At 60.2% G+C, this 15,817-nt stretch overlaps 3 protein-coding genes across 4 annotated transcripts; all 3 read left to right on the forward strand.

The window, feature by feature from the left end:
- Nucleotides 1-1,423: 1,423 nt before the first annotated feature.
- Nucleotides 1,424-5,727, forward strand: TMEM61 (transmembrane protein 61). 2 transcript variants are annotated; one of them, XM_082766031.1, is made up of 3 exons: nt 1,424-1,475; nt 3,970-4,378; nt 5,350-5,727. In XM_082766031.1, exons 2-3 carry the CDS (start codon nt 4,032-4,034, stop codon nt 5,636-5,638), a joined length of 636 nt encoding a protein of 211 aa, XP_082622157.1. In that variant the 5' UTR covers nt 1,424-1,475; nt 3,970-4,031; the 3' UTR covers nt 5,639-5,727. The 2 variants fall into 2 exon arrangements, with proteins under 2 accessions (XP_082622157.1, XP_082622158.1); XM_082766032.1 differs by lacking the exon at nt 1,424-1,475 and adding an exon at nt 2,260-2,297.
- A 905-nt stretch (nt 5,728-6,632) lies between these two features.
- Nucleotides 6,633-9,171, forward strand: BSND (barttin CLCNK type accessory subunit beta). The gene is made up of 4 exons (XM_082766453.1): nt 6,633-7,065; nt 7,499-7,590; nt 7,938-8,135; nt 8,381-9,171. The coding sequence occupies exons 1-4, from the start codon at nt 6,889-6,891 to the stop codon at nt 8,604-8,606; spliced, it is 693 nt and encodes a 230-aa protein (XP_082622579.1). The 5' UTR covers nt 6,633-6,888; the 3' UTR covers nt 8,607-9,171.
- Nucleotides 9,172-10,515: 1,344 nt separating this feature from the next.
- On the forward strand, nt 10,516-14,120 carry PCSK9 (proprotein convertase subtilisin/kexin type 9). The gene is made up of 12 exons (XM_082766284.1): nt 10,516-10,703; nt 10,789-10,977; nt 11,117-11,240; nt 11,387-11,520; nt 11,639-11,780; nt 11,861-12,057; nt 12,148-12,331; nt 12,610-12,780; nt 12,863-13,011; nt 13,093-13,258; nt 13,354-13,535; nt 13,632-14,120. The coding sequence occupies exons 1-12, from the start codon at nt 10,536-10,538 to the stop codon at nt 13,797-13,799; spliced, it is 1,974 nt and encodes a 657-aa protein (XP_082622410.1). The 5' UTR covers nt 10,516-10,535; the 3' UTR covers nt 13,800-14,120.
- The last annotated feature ends 1,697 nt before the right edge of the window (nt 14,121-15,817 follow it).

Genomic DNA, 15,817 nt, shown 5'->3' on the forward strand with positions numbered 1-15,817 from the left:
ACAGGGGAGAGGGGAAGTATTGGCGTCTGACAGGGAGATGAGAACTGAAGGGGTCACCAAGCGGTGGGGATCCCCCTGTGCCACAGTGTGGGTGTCCCACCGTACTGGTTTTGGCTGGGATAGAGTTGATTTTTTTCATAGGTACTGGTATGTGCTGTGTTTTGTGTATAGGGGAAAAGCAATGCTGGTAAGTATTATTATATGAGTGATATATAATACTCCTCTCCGCTGCCTGAAGCTCTCCTCCAGGTTCCCCGACTCCTGCACCCCAGGGACCACTGGTGTCTGTGCTCACCGCGCTGTCTCAGACACACGCAGCACTGTGCGAACCCACCCAACACCCACCGAGGCCAGCACACCCACAGCCCCAGCATTACCTGCCCTCAACCCCTGACACCCCCCAGCAGACCTTGACATTGGCCCCTCAGGTGTCTGCCATAAAAACCACAATACTCTGCATTTGGGCAGATGTTTCATCTTTTCCATTTCCTTTTTTCCTTTTCCTTTTTTCCTTTACCTTTTCCTTTTTTTTTTCTTTGCTTTTCTTTTTTTCTTTTCTTTTTTTTTTTGTTTTCCTTTTTTCCTTTCCCTTTTTCTCCTCTTTTATTTCTTTTCCTTTTCCATTCCCCCCCCTTTTTTTTTCCTTTTAATTTGTTCCTCTTTCTTTCTTTTTTCTTTTTTTTTCTTTTGCTTTACATTTTTCTGTTTTCTTTTCCCTTGCTCCTCTTTCTTTTGTGCATTTGATTTTCCTTTTTTTTTCTTCTTTTCCTTTTCCCTTTTCACCTTTTTTTTTTTTTGCTTTTGCTTCCTTTGTTTTTTTTTTTTCTTTTCCTTTTTTCTTCCTTTTTTTTTGCCTTTTCTTTTCTTTTCTTTTCTTTTCTTTTCTTTTCTTTTCTTTTCTTTTCTTTTCTTTTCTTTTCTTTTCTTTTCTTTTCTTTTCTTTTCTTTTCTTTTCTTTTCTTTTCTTTTCTTTTCTTTTCTTTTCTTTTCTTTTCTTTTCTTTTTCCTTTCCTTTCCTTTCCTTTCCTTTCCTTTCCTTTCCTTTCCTTTCCTTTCCTTTCCTTTCCTTTCCTTTCCTTTCCTTTCCTTTCCTTTCCTTTCCTTTCCTTTCCTTTCCTTTCCTTTCCTTTCCTTTCCTTTTTTTTTTTTAAATTTTATTTTTTTCGGGAGGAGGGGAGTGCCTTTCCTGTTTTCCTTTTTTCCTTTCTTTTTTCCTATTTTCCTTTTTTTTTCCCTTTCTCCTTTTTTCCTTCATTTTTTCCTTTTTTTTCTTTCTCTTTCTTTTTCCCCTTTCCCCCTTCCTTCCCCCCTTTCCCCTTCCCATTCCCACCCCTCCCTCCTTTCACCCCTCCCTTCCCCGGGCCGGGAGCATCCCGGGGGGGGTCCCGCCCGCGCCCCGCCCGCCCCCCGCCCCGCCCCGGGGCCGAGCTCCGCGGGAGCCGCCGGGCGGCCGGAGCGGGGCTGGCGGCAGCGGGGTGAGTCCGGGGGGACCGGGGGGGACAGCGGGGGGCAGCAGCGGGGGACCCGCAGTTCCCGTGCTGCGGGGCGGGGAGGGCTCGGGACACCGGGAGATGGAGGCGTGCGGTGCTCTGGGGGGCTGCGGGTAGGGTCAGGGCATCCCGTCCCGTCCCGTCCCGTCCCATCCCATCCCATCCCATCCCATCCCATCCCATCCCATCCCCATGTCCCATCCCATCTCTTCCCATCCCCATCCCCATCCCATCCCATCCCATCCCATCCCACCCCATCCCACCCCACCCCATCCCACCTGCACTGCCCGTGGGATAGCACCAGGACCACGCAGATGCTCTCAAAAACTTATTCAGCGCAACGCTTTGGGGCAGTCCAGCCCCTACCTAATGCCAGCAGCAGCACAGCAAAGTCTGAGAGAGGCAGAAAGGAGCCCTAATTACACGCCCGTGCCTCGGCGTGTCCCGGTGGTGCTCCTCCTGTCCCGTCCACGTGTGGCTGCAGGTGGAAGGGCACCCAGGAGCTGGATTTCTGCTTGCGGGCGCTGGGAGGGATTCAAAAACTCTTCTCATTTCTTGCGTCTCCGGAGAAGAGTGTTTTTCTGAGTAATGCTCAGTAGCCCCTGTGAATCACCATCTGCATAACTTTATATGGGGGCTGCTATTCTCAGCATCTCCCTGGAACTATGCAAACTATTAACCTTCCTATCTGCCTGGGAGCTCAACGTGCAGACCTTTTTTATTTATTTATTTATTTATTTTTTTCCCAGGAAAGCCTGTTGAGGAGCGGGTCAAGGAGATGGGGCAGAGCAAAACGCAGCTTGGGAGGTGGGGACGTGGGCTTGGAAGGAGGCACTTGGCTGTTTTCGGAGGGGCAGCCCCTCCTGGGAGCCTGGGCAGGAGATGTGCAGCAGGAGACCCGATGTGCCGGGTGCTGCCTCCTGCCCCGGCGCACACCTTGCACCCACCCACGCTCCTCTGGCCTCTTCCTTTAGAATAAAAAACCTCACGTGTTATTCAAAGGGCTTTGGATGATGCCTGGGAGAGCCGTGCCAACCCCATGGGGTCCAGGAAAAATTTTGGCAAGGGGACGTTGGCGATGGCAGCACGGGGGAGCTGCCCCCGCGTGGGAGCACGTGCCGGGTGGGCTGGGGGAGCTTTCGGCGCTGCTCCCCGCGCTGCTTGTGTCAGGAGAGAAGGCTTTGTTCTCCAGCTGTCACTCTGCCACCTTCCAGAGGCTCTCCCTCCTCCTTCTGCCTCCCCCTCGCTCCCAGATGTGCGCAGTGCGGGGGCCAGAAAAAGAAAATTCCCCGTACCTGGGTGAGGAGCTGCAGCATCCCCCAAAGCTCCCCGCACCGACCCCAAGAGGGTGCTGACCGGGGCACTTCAGCACTTGGTGATGCTCCAGTCCAGGCTTCTGGCTCGCAGGGACCTTTAATTTCCACGCAGTTGGATCAGGAGCTTCACTGGGGGGGTTCTGGGGCTTTTTATTCTTATTTTTTTCCAAATGACGTTGGGTGAAAAATCTCCAGGAAAACGCAGAGCTCTCAAAGGCACCCACAGGTCAGGAGTGTCCTTGTGCCCCCTGCCCCGTGCAGTCCTCCTGTGACTTTCCAAGCTCCCCCTTTCTCCTCGGAGTCCTTCATTAGCGGTAGATCGGATCAGACGGGGTTTCTTTCACTACCAACTAATTCGGCTTTCCGTGGAGCGAGCCCATCTGATAACGGGGGTCAGCCAGAGCTTCTTTTTCTCAGTGCTTTGTGGCCTCGGCCCCGCTGCCTGGCATAGCAGGAGCACCCACGTCAGCGGCAGGTCGTGCCCTCTGCGAGGGCTGAGCTTGTGCCCAGCAGATTCCTGGCTTTTAACGCAGACGGGGACTGGTTCCTGCTCCCAGCTGTGCCCCATGCCGGGTGGCAGAGGGGAGCAGCTGCTGGGGGCTCCATGGGGTCGCTCCTCGGGGTCCCTCGCTCCTTGGCTCCCAGGGGTGGCCCTTGGCCACCTTCCCTGAGGTCTCTGGGGCTGGGGGCTTCAAGCAGCGATGCTGGGCACCTCCTGGCACCGCAGGGCTGGTTTGTGTCCAGCCTGAGACAAGAAAACCCATGCTGATAATTCTGGAGCGGTGACATCTGAAATTGATGTCCCTCCCCTAACCCTTCTCCTAAGCCTTGCTTTGATCCGAGACCCAGCTGGCGTTTTTCCGAGGCTGCGAGGAAGTCTGGAAAAAAAATACCCCAAAGACAAGAACTATGCGTGTCCCCAGGGCTGCCCCCTGAGCTCCCCCGGCTGCGATTTTCATCTGCCGGGATGGGAGCGCCGGGTCATTCCTGCAAAACATTTTTATGGGCAAGGTTTTTAGGTCCAAGGGGGCGGCTGTCTTCCCTCTGCACGAGAGATCCCAGCGGGAGATGGTGGAAAAACCCCTCCTGCTGGCGGGTGGCGAGCAGCTGAGGAGGACACCCCACCCTGCCTTGCCCCTCTCCAGCCCTTCCTTGTGTTTCAGGACGCGGCGCCTCATGCGCTGCCTCGCTCTTCTCCCCTCCCTGCCGCGCTGAAACCCGAAGGATGGCAGCCGCCTCGCTGCGCTACGGCGTCACCATCACCGGGGCCGTGCTGCTGGTGACGGGGACGCTGTGCTTCGCCTGGTGGAGCGACGGCGAGGTGGGCTCCTCAGCCGGCACCGGGGCTCGCCTCCTGCCTCCCCGCGAGGCTCAGGCGGTGCCCAGCTCCTCCAACGCCCTGCTGCGCTCCGTCAGCTTCTTCTGCTGCGGCATCGGCGGCATCCTCCTGCTCTTCGGGCTGCTCTGGTCCGTCAAGGCCAACGCCAGGGTGGTGTCCCGGCGCTACCAGTACCACTTCCCCCGGGACCTGCAGTACTTCACCGCCGAGCCCCTGGAGAAGTGGCACTGCAGGTGGGTGCCGCGGGTCCCCCCCCCCGTGCATCTGGGATGAATCGGGAAACAAAAAAGGCTGAAAGAAAGTGTAAAAATGTAAAGCCACAATTGTCCTGTCGGGGCGGGAGGCAGCAATCCTGCTTCTCGGGGGCTTTCGGTGCCCACCAGACCCCAGGGGTGAGGTGGGAGCTGCTCCGGGTTCCTTGTCGGGCTTTGCACCAGTTTGTTCCCAGTTTGATTCCTGTGCCGGTGGGGTGGCATCGCCCCGGCACCGCTGGCGCTGTGACAGCCAGAGCCAGTGGAAAATGCCATGGTGCATGCCCTGGCATCCCGCACGGGGAGAATCAGCCCCCTCCAAACTGCCAGTGCTGCGCAGGGCAAAGGTTTTGGGGAGGTTTTCCCTGTACACACGCCGTGTTTGCTCAGCTGGAAGCGGCAGCAGCGGGGCTGGTGCACGGAGGGCTCCGGAGGGCATGGGGTGGGGTGGGACCGCACTCAACTGGCAAGGTGCTGCCCGGCTCCAGGCAGCCTCTGGGCTTTTTGGGGGTGCTTTTGGGGTTGCAGGAGGGGTTAGGAAGGTGGTGGGGATGCTCTTCTGCCTGTGGGTGTGGAATGGGGGCTGAAAGCCAGCCCCTCGCTGCCTCACAGCCAGCCTGACGTGTAGCTGTAGCCCCGGTGCCGGAGGTGGCAGCTTGCCTGGCTGCATCTCCTCTTCTTGGGTGAGAGCTCAGTGGGAACGGGGTGACGCTGCCTCGTTGCAAGGTCTCACCGATGGTTCCTCCCACATGGCTCCTTGTCCTCCTGCTGCCAGGCAGCACCTGGCACGGTCTCCGCTTGTCTCCAAGCACGCACAGCCCCGTGCTCAGGGCTCGTCTGATGGGGCTGGAGGATGCTCCAGGTGACAGGGAGCCAGGACGCTCCAACCGGTGGGCGCAGGGCTGCTCCTGCTAACGGTGTGCACTGCCGGGTGTCTTCTCCTCCCCTCCCAGCTCCTGGGACTCCAGCGCCATCCCCACCTACGAAGAAGCCCTGAGCTGCAGACCTGCCCACGGCGCCCCGGCCCTGCTGCAGCCGGCGGCGAGGAAGGAGGAGCGGGCGGCGCCGCTGTACCACTACCTGCAGGAGGACGAGCGCTGGCAGGGCGGTGGCCGCCGCCGCAGCTCCTCCGACAGCGCCCTGTTCCGCCCCAGCCCCTCCTGGCTGGAGGCCCAGCACCCCGGGGAGCCGCGGGCGACGCCGCCGCCCAGCTACGAGAACATCAGCGGCCGCGGCGCCTGATGGAGCGCGGGGACGGACTCTGGGTGGAGGCGCGGGGGCTGTCCTGATCGCCGGGGGCTGCGGGTCCTGTTCGGGTAGCAGCATGCTGGGAAGGCTTTGTATTTTTAATAAACCCCCTGGGGAGCTCTTAGTTTGGCGTCGTGTGACACCAAAGGGTGGCGGTGGCTCCGAGGTGGTGCATGGCGCGGTGCCGTGCGTCGCTCAGGTGCCCACCAGCACCGATCCAGGCCTTTCGAAGCAAGAGCTGTGCAATAAAAAGTGCAGCGAAGAATAAAGGGGCTGGCTGGGGAAAATGCAGCCAGCAGCCTGCTGGGACTGAAGGAGGGCCAGGAGCTGAGGTCTGGGCTGCTTCAGGGAGACCAGGGGCAGCGGGAGGTGGAGTGTGCAGCGCCTGCTGCCTCCCCTCTGCTTCTTTCCCCTCCTCGTTTTCCTGTGCACGTCCCCATCAGCCAGCCACGTCCCCGTGGAGCGATGCTGCTGGGGGAGAAGCACACATCCCGTGCCCACGCTGCCCCTCAGCCTTCTTGGTGCCCTTCCACCCGTATCTCTGTCTCTTCCACCTCGCTTCATCCTGCTTAGAGATGCTCAGTGGCTCGTGCGTGCGCTCAGGGCATCCGTGTGCATTTGCTCTTTCAGCCAGCACCCTATAAAAAATTAAAATAAAATAAAATAAAATAAAATAAAATAAAATAAAATAAAATAAAATAAAATAAAATAAAATAAAATAAAATAAAATAAAATAAAACCAGACATCCAGGGCTGCCCTGCCCTCAACAAGCAGCTTTCCATCTGTGCCCAGCACCAATACGTGCACACACACACACACATATAACGTAACACAGCCCTTTGGGGCTGAGGACACCCCACAGCTGAGCCCGCAGGGGTTGAGCCCTTTGAGCAGCCCCGTTATTTACCCTGGGCTGTGCAAGTGCCCGCGGTGGTTGAGCCAGGTCCCCGTCCCTGCCACGCTGTCCCCTCCCCGCGGCCGTGTGCCCCCAGGGAAGGTTATCCGGGCACGTGCCGGGCAGCTTCGCTGGAGTGTGACCGGCGGGCCGGTGTTTGCATTCATTACAAACCCATTAAAAACTGGCTGGCTCAGCCCTGGGCAGGACCAGCCCCATGTGCGGCGGCTCCTCAGCCCCTGGCAGCCTCTGGAGGAGGAAGAAATCGCTCCTCGCCCTGCCCCACAGCCCTGCTCAGCGCGGCCGGGGCGAGCCAGGGCTCCCCGGCCCCCCGCCCCGCTGCCGCCCATGGCCGAGGAGAAGACGTTTCGCTACGGGTTCATCATGCTGGGCTTCTTCCTGGTGATGACGGGCATGTTCATCATGAGCGTGGAGAAGCCCCAGATCTACATCACCTTCTGCGCCGTGGGCGTGCTGCTCGTCGCCGTGGGCATCACCTGGAGCATGTGCCAGTGCTACCCGCGGGTAGGGCGCGAGGGCCGGGGATGCTGTGGGGTGCTGCGATTTGTCACGGGGTGGGGGGAGAAAAGCTCAGGGGGCTCCGGGTGCTTAGGGGGAGCTTTTCAGCAGCCCCAGCACTTGCAGTGAGGGGCGTCGGGGTTTGGTAGCCTGGGAATAGCTGGGTATCCCCCCCCAACCTGCGGAGTGTCCTTGGCAGAGGGCACAGCCAGCACGGCGGGGCAGCCACGCGTCCCTCCCCGGGGACACAGAGCTGGCACAAAAGGTTTTTTTCCAAGCGTTTTTGCTGCTCTGGGAGGTGCAGAGCTGTTCTACATCAGGGGCTGGGGGGCTCCCAGGACCCCCGTGGGGATCCCCGGCACCGGGGTGCCGCTGGCCCCATCCCCGCAGAGCCCCTGCGCCCTGTGCAGCCCCCGGGCTCTGCCTTTTTCCCCTCCAGGTAACGTTCGTCCCCGTGCACCCCGAGGCCGAGTGGTTCCTGGCTGACAAACCCACGGTGCCGACAGAGAAGGACAGCCCGGGGAAGCTCTGGTACGTCCCGGCGTTGCTTTTGGTGAGGGTTTCCAGCTGGGCACAGGGCTGCCCGTGTGCTGCCGGCAGCAAAGGCAGGGTCAGGACAGGGGTAAAACACAGGTTTTGGGGCACAAACCCAAAAATCCAGCAGGGGAAGGGGTGAAAGGGGGGGCAGGACCCACATGTGAGGCCAGGCTGGACCTTCCCAGAGCTGCTGGTGCAACGCTTCCAGCCGGATCCCCACGGTCATCCTGCCCCGAGGATGCTCTCGGCCGGTGTCAGCCACAGCACGGGGAGCAGCCCCATCGTGCCCCGGCTTTGTGGGGCCGGATCCTGCCCTAAAACCTCTCCTCCTTCACCCCCAGCCCGCAGGCTCCCTACAGCAGTGCCTACGAGAAGAGCCTGCCCTCCTACGAGCAGGTCCAGAGGCAGGCGTCGGCGCAGCCCCGGCCCCGCAGCTGCTCCCAGCCGGCCCTGCAAGCGAAAGCAGAGGTGCACCGGGAGCTGGGGGGCAGCCAGGACCCCCCCCAGGAGCCACAACCCCATCCAGAGACCAGCAGCTGGTACGTGGCGGCGGTGGGGGGCTTGGGGTGGGGTGCGGGGTGCCCACACGCACCAGTAAAACCAGTGCATGGGGGTGCAGACGTGCTGGGAGGGGGAGCTCAGTGCCAAATTATTCACCACGGTGAAATCAGGAGGAAACGGGGCTGGCTGAGTGATGCTGAGACCAACCCCGCGGGGCCAGCTTGGGGTGGAGGAACCCAAAAATTGGTGTAACCACTGCTGGCAGCCTGCTTTGTCCCCGCAGCCCACCCTGGACACCCCTGGGGACCGCGCCGCTGGCGTCCCTCCTGGAGGACCTGGACACGGCGTCGCTGGAGAGCTCCGTGCCCGGCAGCCCCGTGCCACGGGGCCGGACCCCTGGCTCCCCAAAAAAAGCCACGGGGCAGGAGGACGACCTCTACTATGGGCTGAGGGAAGGGCTGGACGCTCTGCCTGAGGACAGCGATCGCCTTTTTGAGCCCGAGAACTGATGTCCTGGGGGGGGGACGGCTGCTTGGCACGGAGGTGTCGCGTGGAGGGGGCGCAGCACCGAGGAGAGGGGCTGGAGCTGACCCCAAAAATGCAGTGCTGGTGGTGTGGAGGAGCCCCAGCACCCACCCAGCTGTTTGGGGGGGGCTGCGGGGTGGGCATGGGGAGGTGTGAATGCCAGCCTGGGCAGGATCCGGGCTGAGGAGTGTGTTTGGGAAGGGGAGAGGAACCTGGCTTTGCCGCTTGAAGCAGGCGCAGCGGGTAGGTGGGCAGCGGCAGAGCCTTTTCCCCATTTATCAAACCCTCCCCCCAAATTAAAGCCATATTCTGAGACTCTGACAGCCGGCAGCACTCCCGTTTGTACCCTAAAAATTCTCTCCTGGCTGTGTGGGAGCCGGAGGGGGGCAATGGGGTGTCCCTGTCCCCCCTGCACGGGGCCAGCAGGACCCCAGACCCCACCCCGGCGTGCCGCTGCCCTTTGCCACTCTGACGCCAGGCAGCAGCAAGGTGAAAAAGGGCAGGATCGTGTCTGGGGTGGGAGTGGAGAGGCTGCTGTTTGCTAAATATTGCCGGCAGGAGCACGAGCGGCCGGCCACGAGGACGTGTTCATTGCCCGGGTGTTTATACATGCCCCGCTCCTGCCCATCTCTCCTGGCTCTGTGGGGTGGCTCGGGTTCAGTTTAGGGCTTTTCCCCACCTCGTGTCTCAGGGCTCACCCCTGGAAAACTTCACCTTTAAAGCCCCTGCCCCAAAAGTGTGGGGGGATCTGGGTCCCTGCACCCACCAACAAACCCTGTGGGCGCTGTGGTTAAACATTGCGAGGCACAGGGACATTCCTGCATGGCATTATGCTCCTGCACGGAGCGTGGTGGGGACGTGGGGAGGGCACGGAGGGGACAGAGGGGACGGGGACACCCCGGCTGGGTGGCAGCACTGCTCATTGGGGTCTGCTCCCATGGCCGCATGGCACGTGCCTCAGTTTCCCCGTACGCATCCCCTGCCTGCACCACACGCAGTTAACCCTGTCCATCACAGCACAGAGACCTTTTCTCCATTACACAAACCTTTTTTTTACCCCCTGGTGCTGCAGCTGTGCACCTCGTGGCAGGCTCAGCCCCGCAGCACCAGTGGTGTAGTGGTATCATGCAAGATTCCCATTCTTGCGACCCGGGTTCGATTCCCGGCTGGTGCACGGCGTTCCTACAGCTCCTCACAGCCTGTCCCCGGAGAGGGGTGCTCTGGGGTTCATTTTACACCCTTCTGAGAACCAAAATCGGACCCTGCAACTTTCTTTTTTGCCTGTTTCTAAGTGATCTTTTTTAAACAAAACCCCATCTCTCAGAAACTGATGATGCAGGGGGCGGGGAAGGGCTGTGCCCAAGGACACACACACATTAATACTGCCCACACACGCACATACATTACACATCTTACGCACACATATCCATATTACACTCTAAAATAAATAAATATATATATATATATGTGCATGCTGCTGTGACGGCTCTGTAAAAAAAACGCCTAAACAGGATTAGCAGCTTTCTCAGAAATCCACCTCCGACCTCCGCTGGCGAGAGAGAGGCACAGAAAAGCTCCCGGCCCCTTCCCCGCGCAGCCCTCCGGCCTCAGCGCTCGGCTCGCTGCAGCGGGGGGATGTGGAGGGGGGGATTTCTCTGCTAAAAAGGGCTGAGCCTGATGGATTTACCGGCTCAGCGCCGCCGTGTCGCTGCCCTCCGCGGGCTGTGGCCCCGTTACTGGTTAACTCGCCCCGGTGGCCCGATGGGGCTGGCGGTGGCGTGATCCTCCCCGCGCCCGCCCCGTCGCACCGGCAGCGACCCCGCACCCAACGGTGCTGAGGGGGCTCCGGGCTGCCCAGTGCTGAGGTTCCTGGCTGGGTCGGAGCCCTCGGGGACATCAGGGACATCGGGGCCATGGTGCTGGTGCCACCACTGGTGCTGCTGCTGCTGGCGGCGGCGGTGAATGTGGCGGCGGTGGAGGAGCTGGCGGAGGAGCTGGTGCTGGCCCTCGGGGCTGACGATGAGGTGGTGGCGGCCGTCGGGGCTGCCCCAGGGCACGCCGCCTTCCATCGTGCCACCAAGGTGAGGAGCGGGGTGGTCGGGGTGGTGGTTATGTGTGTGTCCCCTGTCTCCTTCACCATCATCCTGAGCGCTCGCGTCCCCGCAGGCGTCGTGGCGGCTGCCCGGGCGCTACGTGGTGGTGCTGCGGGAGGGCAGCGGCGAGGCCGAGGTGCAGGGCACGGCTCGGAGGCTGCAGGTGTGGGCGGCCCGGCACGGCTACCTGACCGAGCTGCTGCACGTCTTCCACCTCCTGCCCGCCTTCCTGGTGAAGATGAGCAGCGACGTCCTGGACATGGTACGCTGGGACACCCATCTGCTGGGTGTCTGTCCCCAGCCCTGGAGGGTTTCTGAAAGGACCTGCGGGCTGTTGCCACCTTTGTGAAGCCTTTGAGGCATGAGCCGGGTGGTGAGGGAGGTGCTGTGCCCCCCCGCAGGCCCTGAAGCTGCCGCACGTGGAGTACGTGGAGGAGGACGCCTACGTCTTTGCGCAGAGCATCCCCTGGAACCTGGGCAGGATCGTGCCACCGCAGCCCAGCTCGGGTGCCTACAGCCCTCCCAGTAAGTGTTGGGGCGCTGGGCAGGACCTCGGGGCTCTGAGGAAGGATGCTGAGCTGTCTGCTCCCGTCCCAATTTTGGGAGCATCCCAGAAGGCCCAGGCTGACAGTGGTGGTTGTTGCGTTTTCCCCTGACCCCGTTCCTGGCAGATAAAGGTGACCAGGTGGAGATTTACCTGCTGGACACCAGCGTGCAGAGCACCCACCGGGAGATTGAGGGCAGGGTGCTTGTGACTGACTTTGAGAACGTCCCCGAGGAGGACGGCACCCGCTTCCACAGGCAGGTGAGCCCGTAGGGGCTGGTGCTGCAGCCTCTCATTGCCATGGGGACAAAGCAAAGCACAAGGGGAGGGCGCTGGGGTGTTACAAACCCGCTCTGATGCTATGGATTGCCTGCACCAGGCCAGCAAATGTGACAGCCACGGGACCCACATGGCCGGGGTGCTGAGCGGGCGTGATGCCGGCGTGGCCACGGGCGCCAACATCCACAGCCTGCGCGTGCTGAACTGCCAGGGGAAGGGCACCGTCAGCGGCACCCTCATCGGTGAGTGCCCCAGCCGGGACAGGGGATCACTCCCCGAGGGCCTGTCCTGCCATCGTCCCGTCCTTCATCCCGTCCCCCAGGCCTGGAGTTCATCAAGACGACGCTGGAGGCTCAGCCCTACACGCCGCCAGTGGTGCTGCTGCCCTTCGCCGGGGCCTACAGCCGTGCACTGAACGCTGGCTGCCGCCGGCTGGTGCAGATGGGGGTGGTGATGGTCGCGGCTGCCGGTAACTACAAGGACGATGCCTGCCTGTACTCGCCAGCATCTGAGCCAGAGGTAGGGGCTGGGTGGGTTCCCTGAGGCATGGGGACACGTGGGGATGTGCTGCCAGCCCGCATCCCCCTCTGCCACCCCCCCAATCCACAGGTCATCGCGGTCGGGGCGACCAACAGCGAGGACCAGCCCGCCTCCATCGGCACCCTGGGCACCAATTTCGGGCGCTGTGTGGACCTGTTCGCCCCGGGGGACGACATCATCGGTGCCTCCAGCGACTGCAGCACGTGCTTCACGGCGCAGAGCGGCACGTCGCAGGCGGCCGCGCACGTGGCAGGCGAGTGGGGCGCTGGGGGCCTGGGGTGCTTGGGGTGAGGGCATTTTTTTGCTATTTTGGGCATGTTTGGCTCATTTGGGGCCTGCAAGGACTTCCAATGCCCTGTGTGTGTAGATGGTGGGCTGCAGCAAGTTCTTCTCGCATGGCACCTCCCGTGGTCCTGTTGTCCCCTCTCTGGGTCCCAGCTGGGCGCCCATCAGGGGTGGGCATCCGTGGGGGCCCCAGCCCTGGCCCCTGTTGTTCAGCAGCGCCGTGCTGATGCCCACACAACCCTCCAGGCATCGCAGCCATGCTGCTCAGCGCCGAGCCCGGCCTGAGCCTCGCCGAGCTCCGGCAGCGCCTCCTGCACTTCGCCACCAAGAACGCCATCAACCCGGCCTGGTTCCCCGAGGAGCAGCGGCTCCAGACGCCCAACAGTGTGGCGGGGCTGCCCAACCGGCTGGGTGCAGGTAAAGACCCCGAGGTGTCCCTAAAGCTCTGCCACGGGGCTCCAGGTGCCACTAAGGGCTGACGGTGCCTGCCCCATTGCAGACGAGCAGCTGTACTGCCGCTCGGTGTGGTCGGCACGCTCGGGGCTCACCCGGCACGCCACGGCCGTGGCTCGCTGCGCCGGGGACGAGGAGATGCTCAGCTGCTCCAGCTTCTCCCACAGCAGCCGGCGGCTCGGCGAGCACATGGAGGTGAGGCGAGGTGCCTGGCACCCCAAAAATGCTGCCCGTGGGGTGCCCCCCTGGTGATGCTATGCGCTCTCCTGGCCGCAGGACAAGGAGGGGAGGAAGCAGTGCGTGGCCCACAACGCTTTTTGGGGCCAAGGTGTCTACGCCATCGCCAGGTGCTGCACGTGGCCCAAGGCCGAGTGCCGGATCAACGCCAGCTCGCAGGTGGCCGAGGGGGCTGGCTGCTCCCCGCAGGACCACGTGCTGACCGGTAAGGCCCAAAAACACAGCTCACAGACCCTTGGGGCTGTGGGCATTGGGCTCAGCGGGGACATCCCCTCTGACGTCCCCTCTGCCATTTAACAGGCTGCAGCTTCCACTCCCCCTCTGCCACCCTGGGTGATGGCGGCAGACCCATGCCGGGGCCAGGGACTGGGCCTGGCCACTGTGCCGGGGGAACAGGAGTGATGGCACACGCGTCCTGCTGCCCTGCTGCCACGCTGGAGTGCCGGGTGAAGGAGCACGCACCCCAGGGCTCTGCCGAGAAGGTAGGGAGGGCATCACACCGGCCCCAGGGACCATCGGGGACAGGCAGACGCCCCCCCTTTGGTGACCCGTGGAGGGTGACATCCTTCCCTGCCTAGGTGACGGTGTCCTGTGACGACGGCTGGACGCTGACGGGCTGCAGTGCCTACTCCCAGGGCCCCGGCACCTTGGGGTCCTACGCCGTGGATGACAGCTGCGTGGCAGTGAGCGCCGCTGGCAGCCAGGCGGCTGCGGCCGTCGCCATTTGCTGCCGGAGCCGGCAGTAGGGACAGGCCGAGCCCACACCGGGGTGGCTGTGCCATGCTGCGACGTGTAGCCACGTGCAGGTGCCAGCCTGCCACTGGTTTGGTGACAGGATGAGCTCCTGCTTGTGCAGGGCATGTGAGAAAGCATCACCACAGGAGCACAACTGTGTGGTGGTTGGGGCCTGGCCGAGCCCCCCGGTATGAGCCACGGGGCAGCTCTCCAAGCAGCCACCACACATCCAAAGCCCTGCTGCCCTTTCCCTACCACATTTCTACCACATTCCTATACCTATACCAACTGTATAAGCTGTCCTGAGGCTGTTTGTGTTGTCACAAAGCATATGAGAAAATCCCCACCTTTATATATATATATAAAAAAAGTGAGGAGTGCTCCTTTCTCTCCTGGCTGGTTGCTCCTTAGGTTTCATCTAACACAGCTTTGCACCCGATGAATCATCGTCCAGCCATTCAGGGTGGTTTTAAAACTGTGTACTCAGGTATTTGGGAGACCTCTTTACTTTTTAGCCAAGTGTAAGAGTTCTAGTTTTAAAAGTCTGTTTAATTAGATTTTAATCTGCATTGCTACAGAATCAGCTACTGCTTTGTTAGTGTGGCTTTTTGTTGATGTTGAAATCAGAGTTGATGACCTGCTGGTGCTATGTGTTGCTTTAATGGTTTCCCTTTCAGGGCTTCCCAAGTCATACAGAACTGGCTGTATTTTTTATTTTTTTAAAAAAAGAAAAATGAAAGAAGAAAATCCTTCACAGTACTTCAGTTTTTACCTTTGTACCTTATATATTTATTCAGAGTGTTATAAACAAACATTTATAAAATATCTTTTAACAATAAAGCTCAGAGATCGGTGCTTGGTAGATACAGTCTGTGCTCTGCCTTCACGTACATCCCCCTGGGGCAGTGGGACGCGGGCTGCCCCAGCTGCCCACCAGGACAGGGGAGCTGGCACCCGTCCTGAGGGACATGGGTGCCTGGAGACCTGCACTACTCCCCCAAAAGAGCTCTGCTTCGTTAGTGAGACAGCACCTGGGGCTTGATCATCCTCTAAAGGATGGCCAGCAACCTCCGAGGCCAGCACAGATGGCATGGGCACCCTTGCCTTGCCCCTGGCTAGCCCGAGCTGCAGCGCCCAGGGGCTGGTTGGTGCTGTCCTGTGCAGATGCAGGAACTGCACAAGTTTGTTTTCAAAACAGTGGTGGGACAAGAGGCTCCAGTTATGGAAACAACTTCGGGGAACGTGCCCTTGAGCTTTCTGCTGCTGGTATAAACACCGGGCTTCCCTGGGTGAGGCTCGGAGCCCCGGTGGGAAGGTGAAGGGTAGGTGCTCAGAAAGGGGCAGCAGTGGCAGAGGTGCCAGGAGCCACCAAAGCAGCATTGTGCTTGGGGTGATTAGCAGCCTCCTGTTACCCCAATACCTAATTTGTGTGGTGTTACCTGAGGAAAGATGAAAAACCAGAGCTGGTGAGCACAAGCAGCAGGTTAACCTGCCAAGTTTTGGGTGTGTTTTCCCCCATTACGAGGCCTCTCACAGAGAGGAGCCATTACTCCAGCTTTAATGGGCCAGGGAAGGCAGAGGCCGGGCGGGAAGTAGCACTCTGAAAGGCTTAAACACCTTCTAACTCCTCACCTAAAGATGGCGAAAGCCCAGCCCTTGTGTAAACATGCAATTACGTAACACACATCCAGAATTACATCCCGTAATTTTATCAGCTTTAACCTCACTTTCACACACAGGGTGACAAAAAGAGAGGGCTGTTAGCCTCGGAGGAGCTCTGTCAGAGCCAACACTACTCAGATCAGAGGTACAAGGTGCTTCAAAACACACACCAGCTCCTTCGCTGCCGCTGGTTTCCCCAGGAGGGCAGGTCCTGCTCCCTGCAGGGGGTGAGGATGCTCACACAGCCATATGCCAGATGCAGCTTTCACGGCTCAGGTCAAGTCTGCTCACATAAAGCCAGCGAAGGGAAGCAGTATCGAACAAGATTAGCTCTCGCTTAGGAGAGCGTGTGTGGGTAAGCAGAAAG

This window comes from Aythya marila (assembly GCF_965140915.1).
Source record: "Aythya marila genome assembly, chromosome: 8".
Classification (NCBI taxonomy): domain Eukaryota; kingdom Metazoa; phylum Chordata; class Aves; order Anseriformes; family Anatidae; genus Aythya; species Aythya marila.

Excerpts from the sequence above, each read along its gene's own strand:
- TMEM61 (XM_082766031.1), top strand. The coding sequence starts at position 4,032 with ATGGCAGCCGCCTCGCTGCGCTACGGCGTCACCATCACCGGGGCCGTG. Across the intron at positions 4,379-5,349 it reads CTGGAGAAGTGGCACTGCAG|CTCCTGGGACTCCAGCGCCA; the intron begins GTGGGTGCCGCG and ends CTCCCCTCCCAG.
- BSND (XM_082766453.1), top strand. The coding sequence starts at position 6,889 with ATGGCCGAGGAGAAGACGTTTCGCTACGGGTTCATCATGCTGGGCTTC. Across the intron at positions 7,066-7,498 it reads TGTGCCAGTGCTACCCGCGG|GTAACGTTCGTCCCCGTGCA; the intron begins GTAGGGCGCGAG and ends TTTCCCCTCCAG. Across the intron at positions 8,136-8,380 it reads CATCCAGAGACCAGCAGCTG|CCCACCCTGGACACCCCTGG; the intron begins GTACGTGGCGGC and ends TTGTCCCCGCAG.
- PCSK9 (XM_082766284.1), top strand. The coding sequence starts at position 10,536 with ATGGTGCTGGTGCCACCACTGGTGCTGCTGCTGCTGGCGGCGGCGGTG. Across the intron at positions 12,058-12,147 it reads CGCCAGCATCTGAGCCAGAG|GTCATCGCGGTCGGGGCGAC; the intron begins GTAGGGGCTGGG and ends CCCAATCCACAG. Across the intron at positions 13,259-13,353 it reads GCAGGACCACGTGCTGACCG|GCTGCAGCTTCCACTCCCCC; the intron begins GTAAGGCCCAAA and ends GCCATTTAACAG.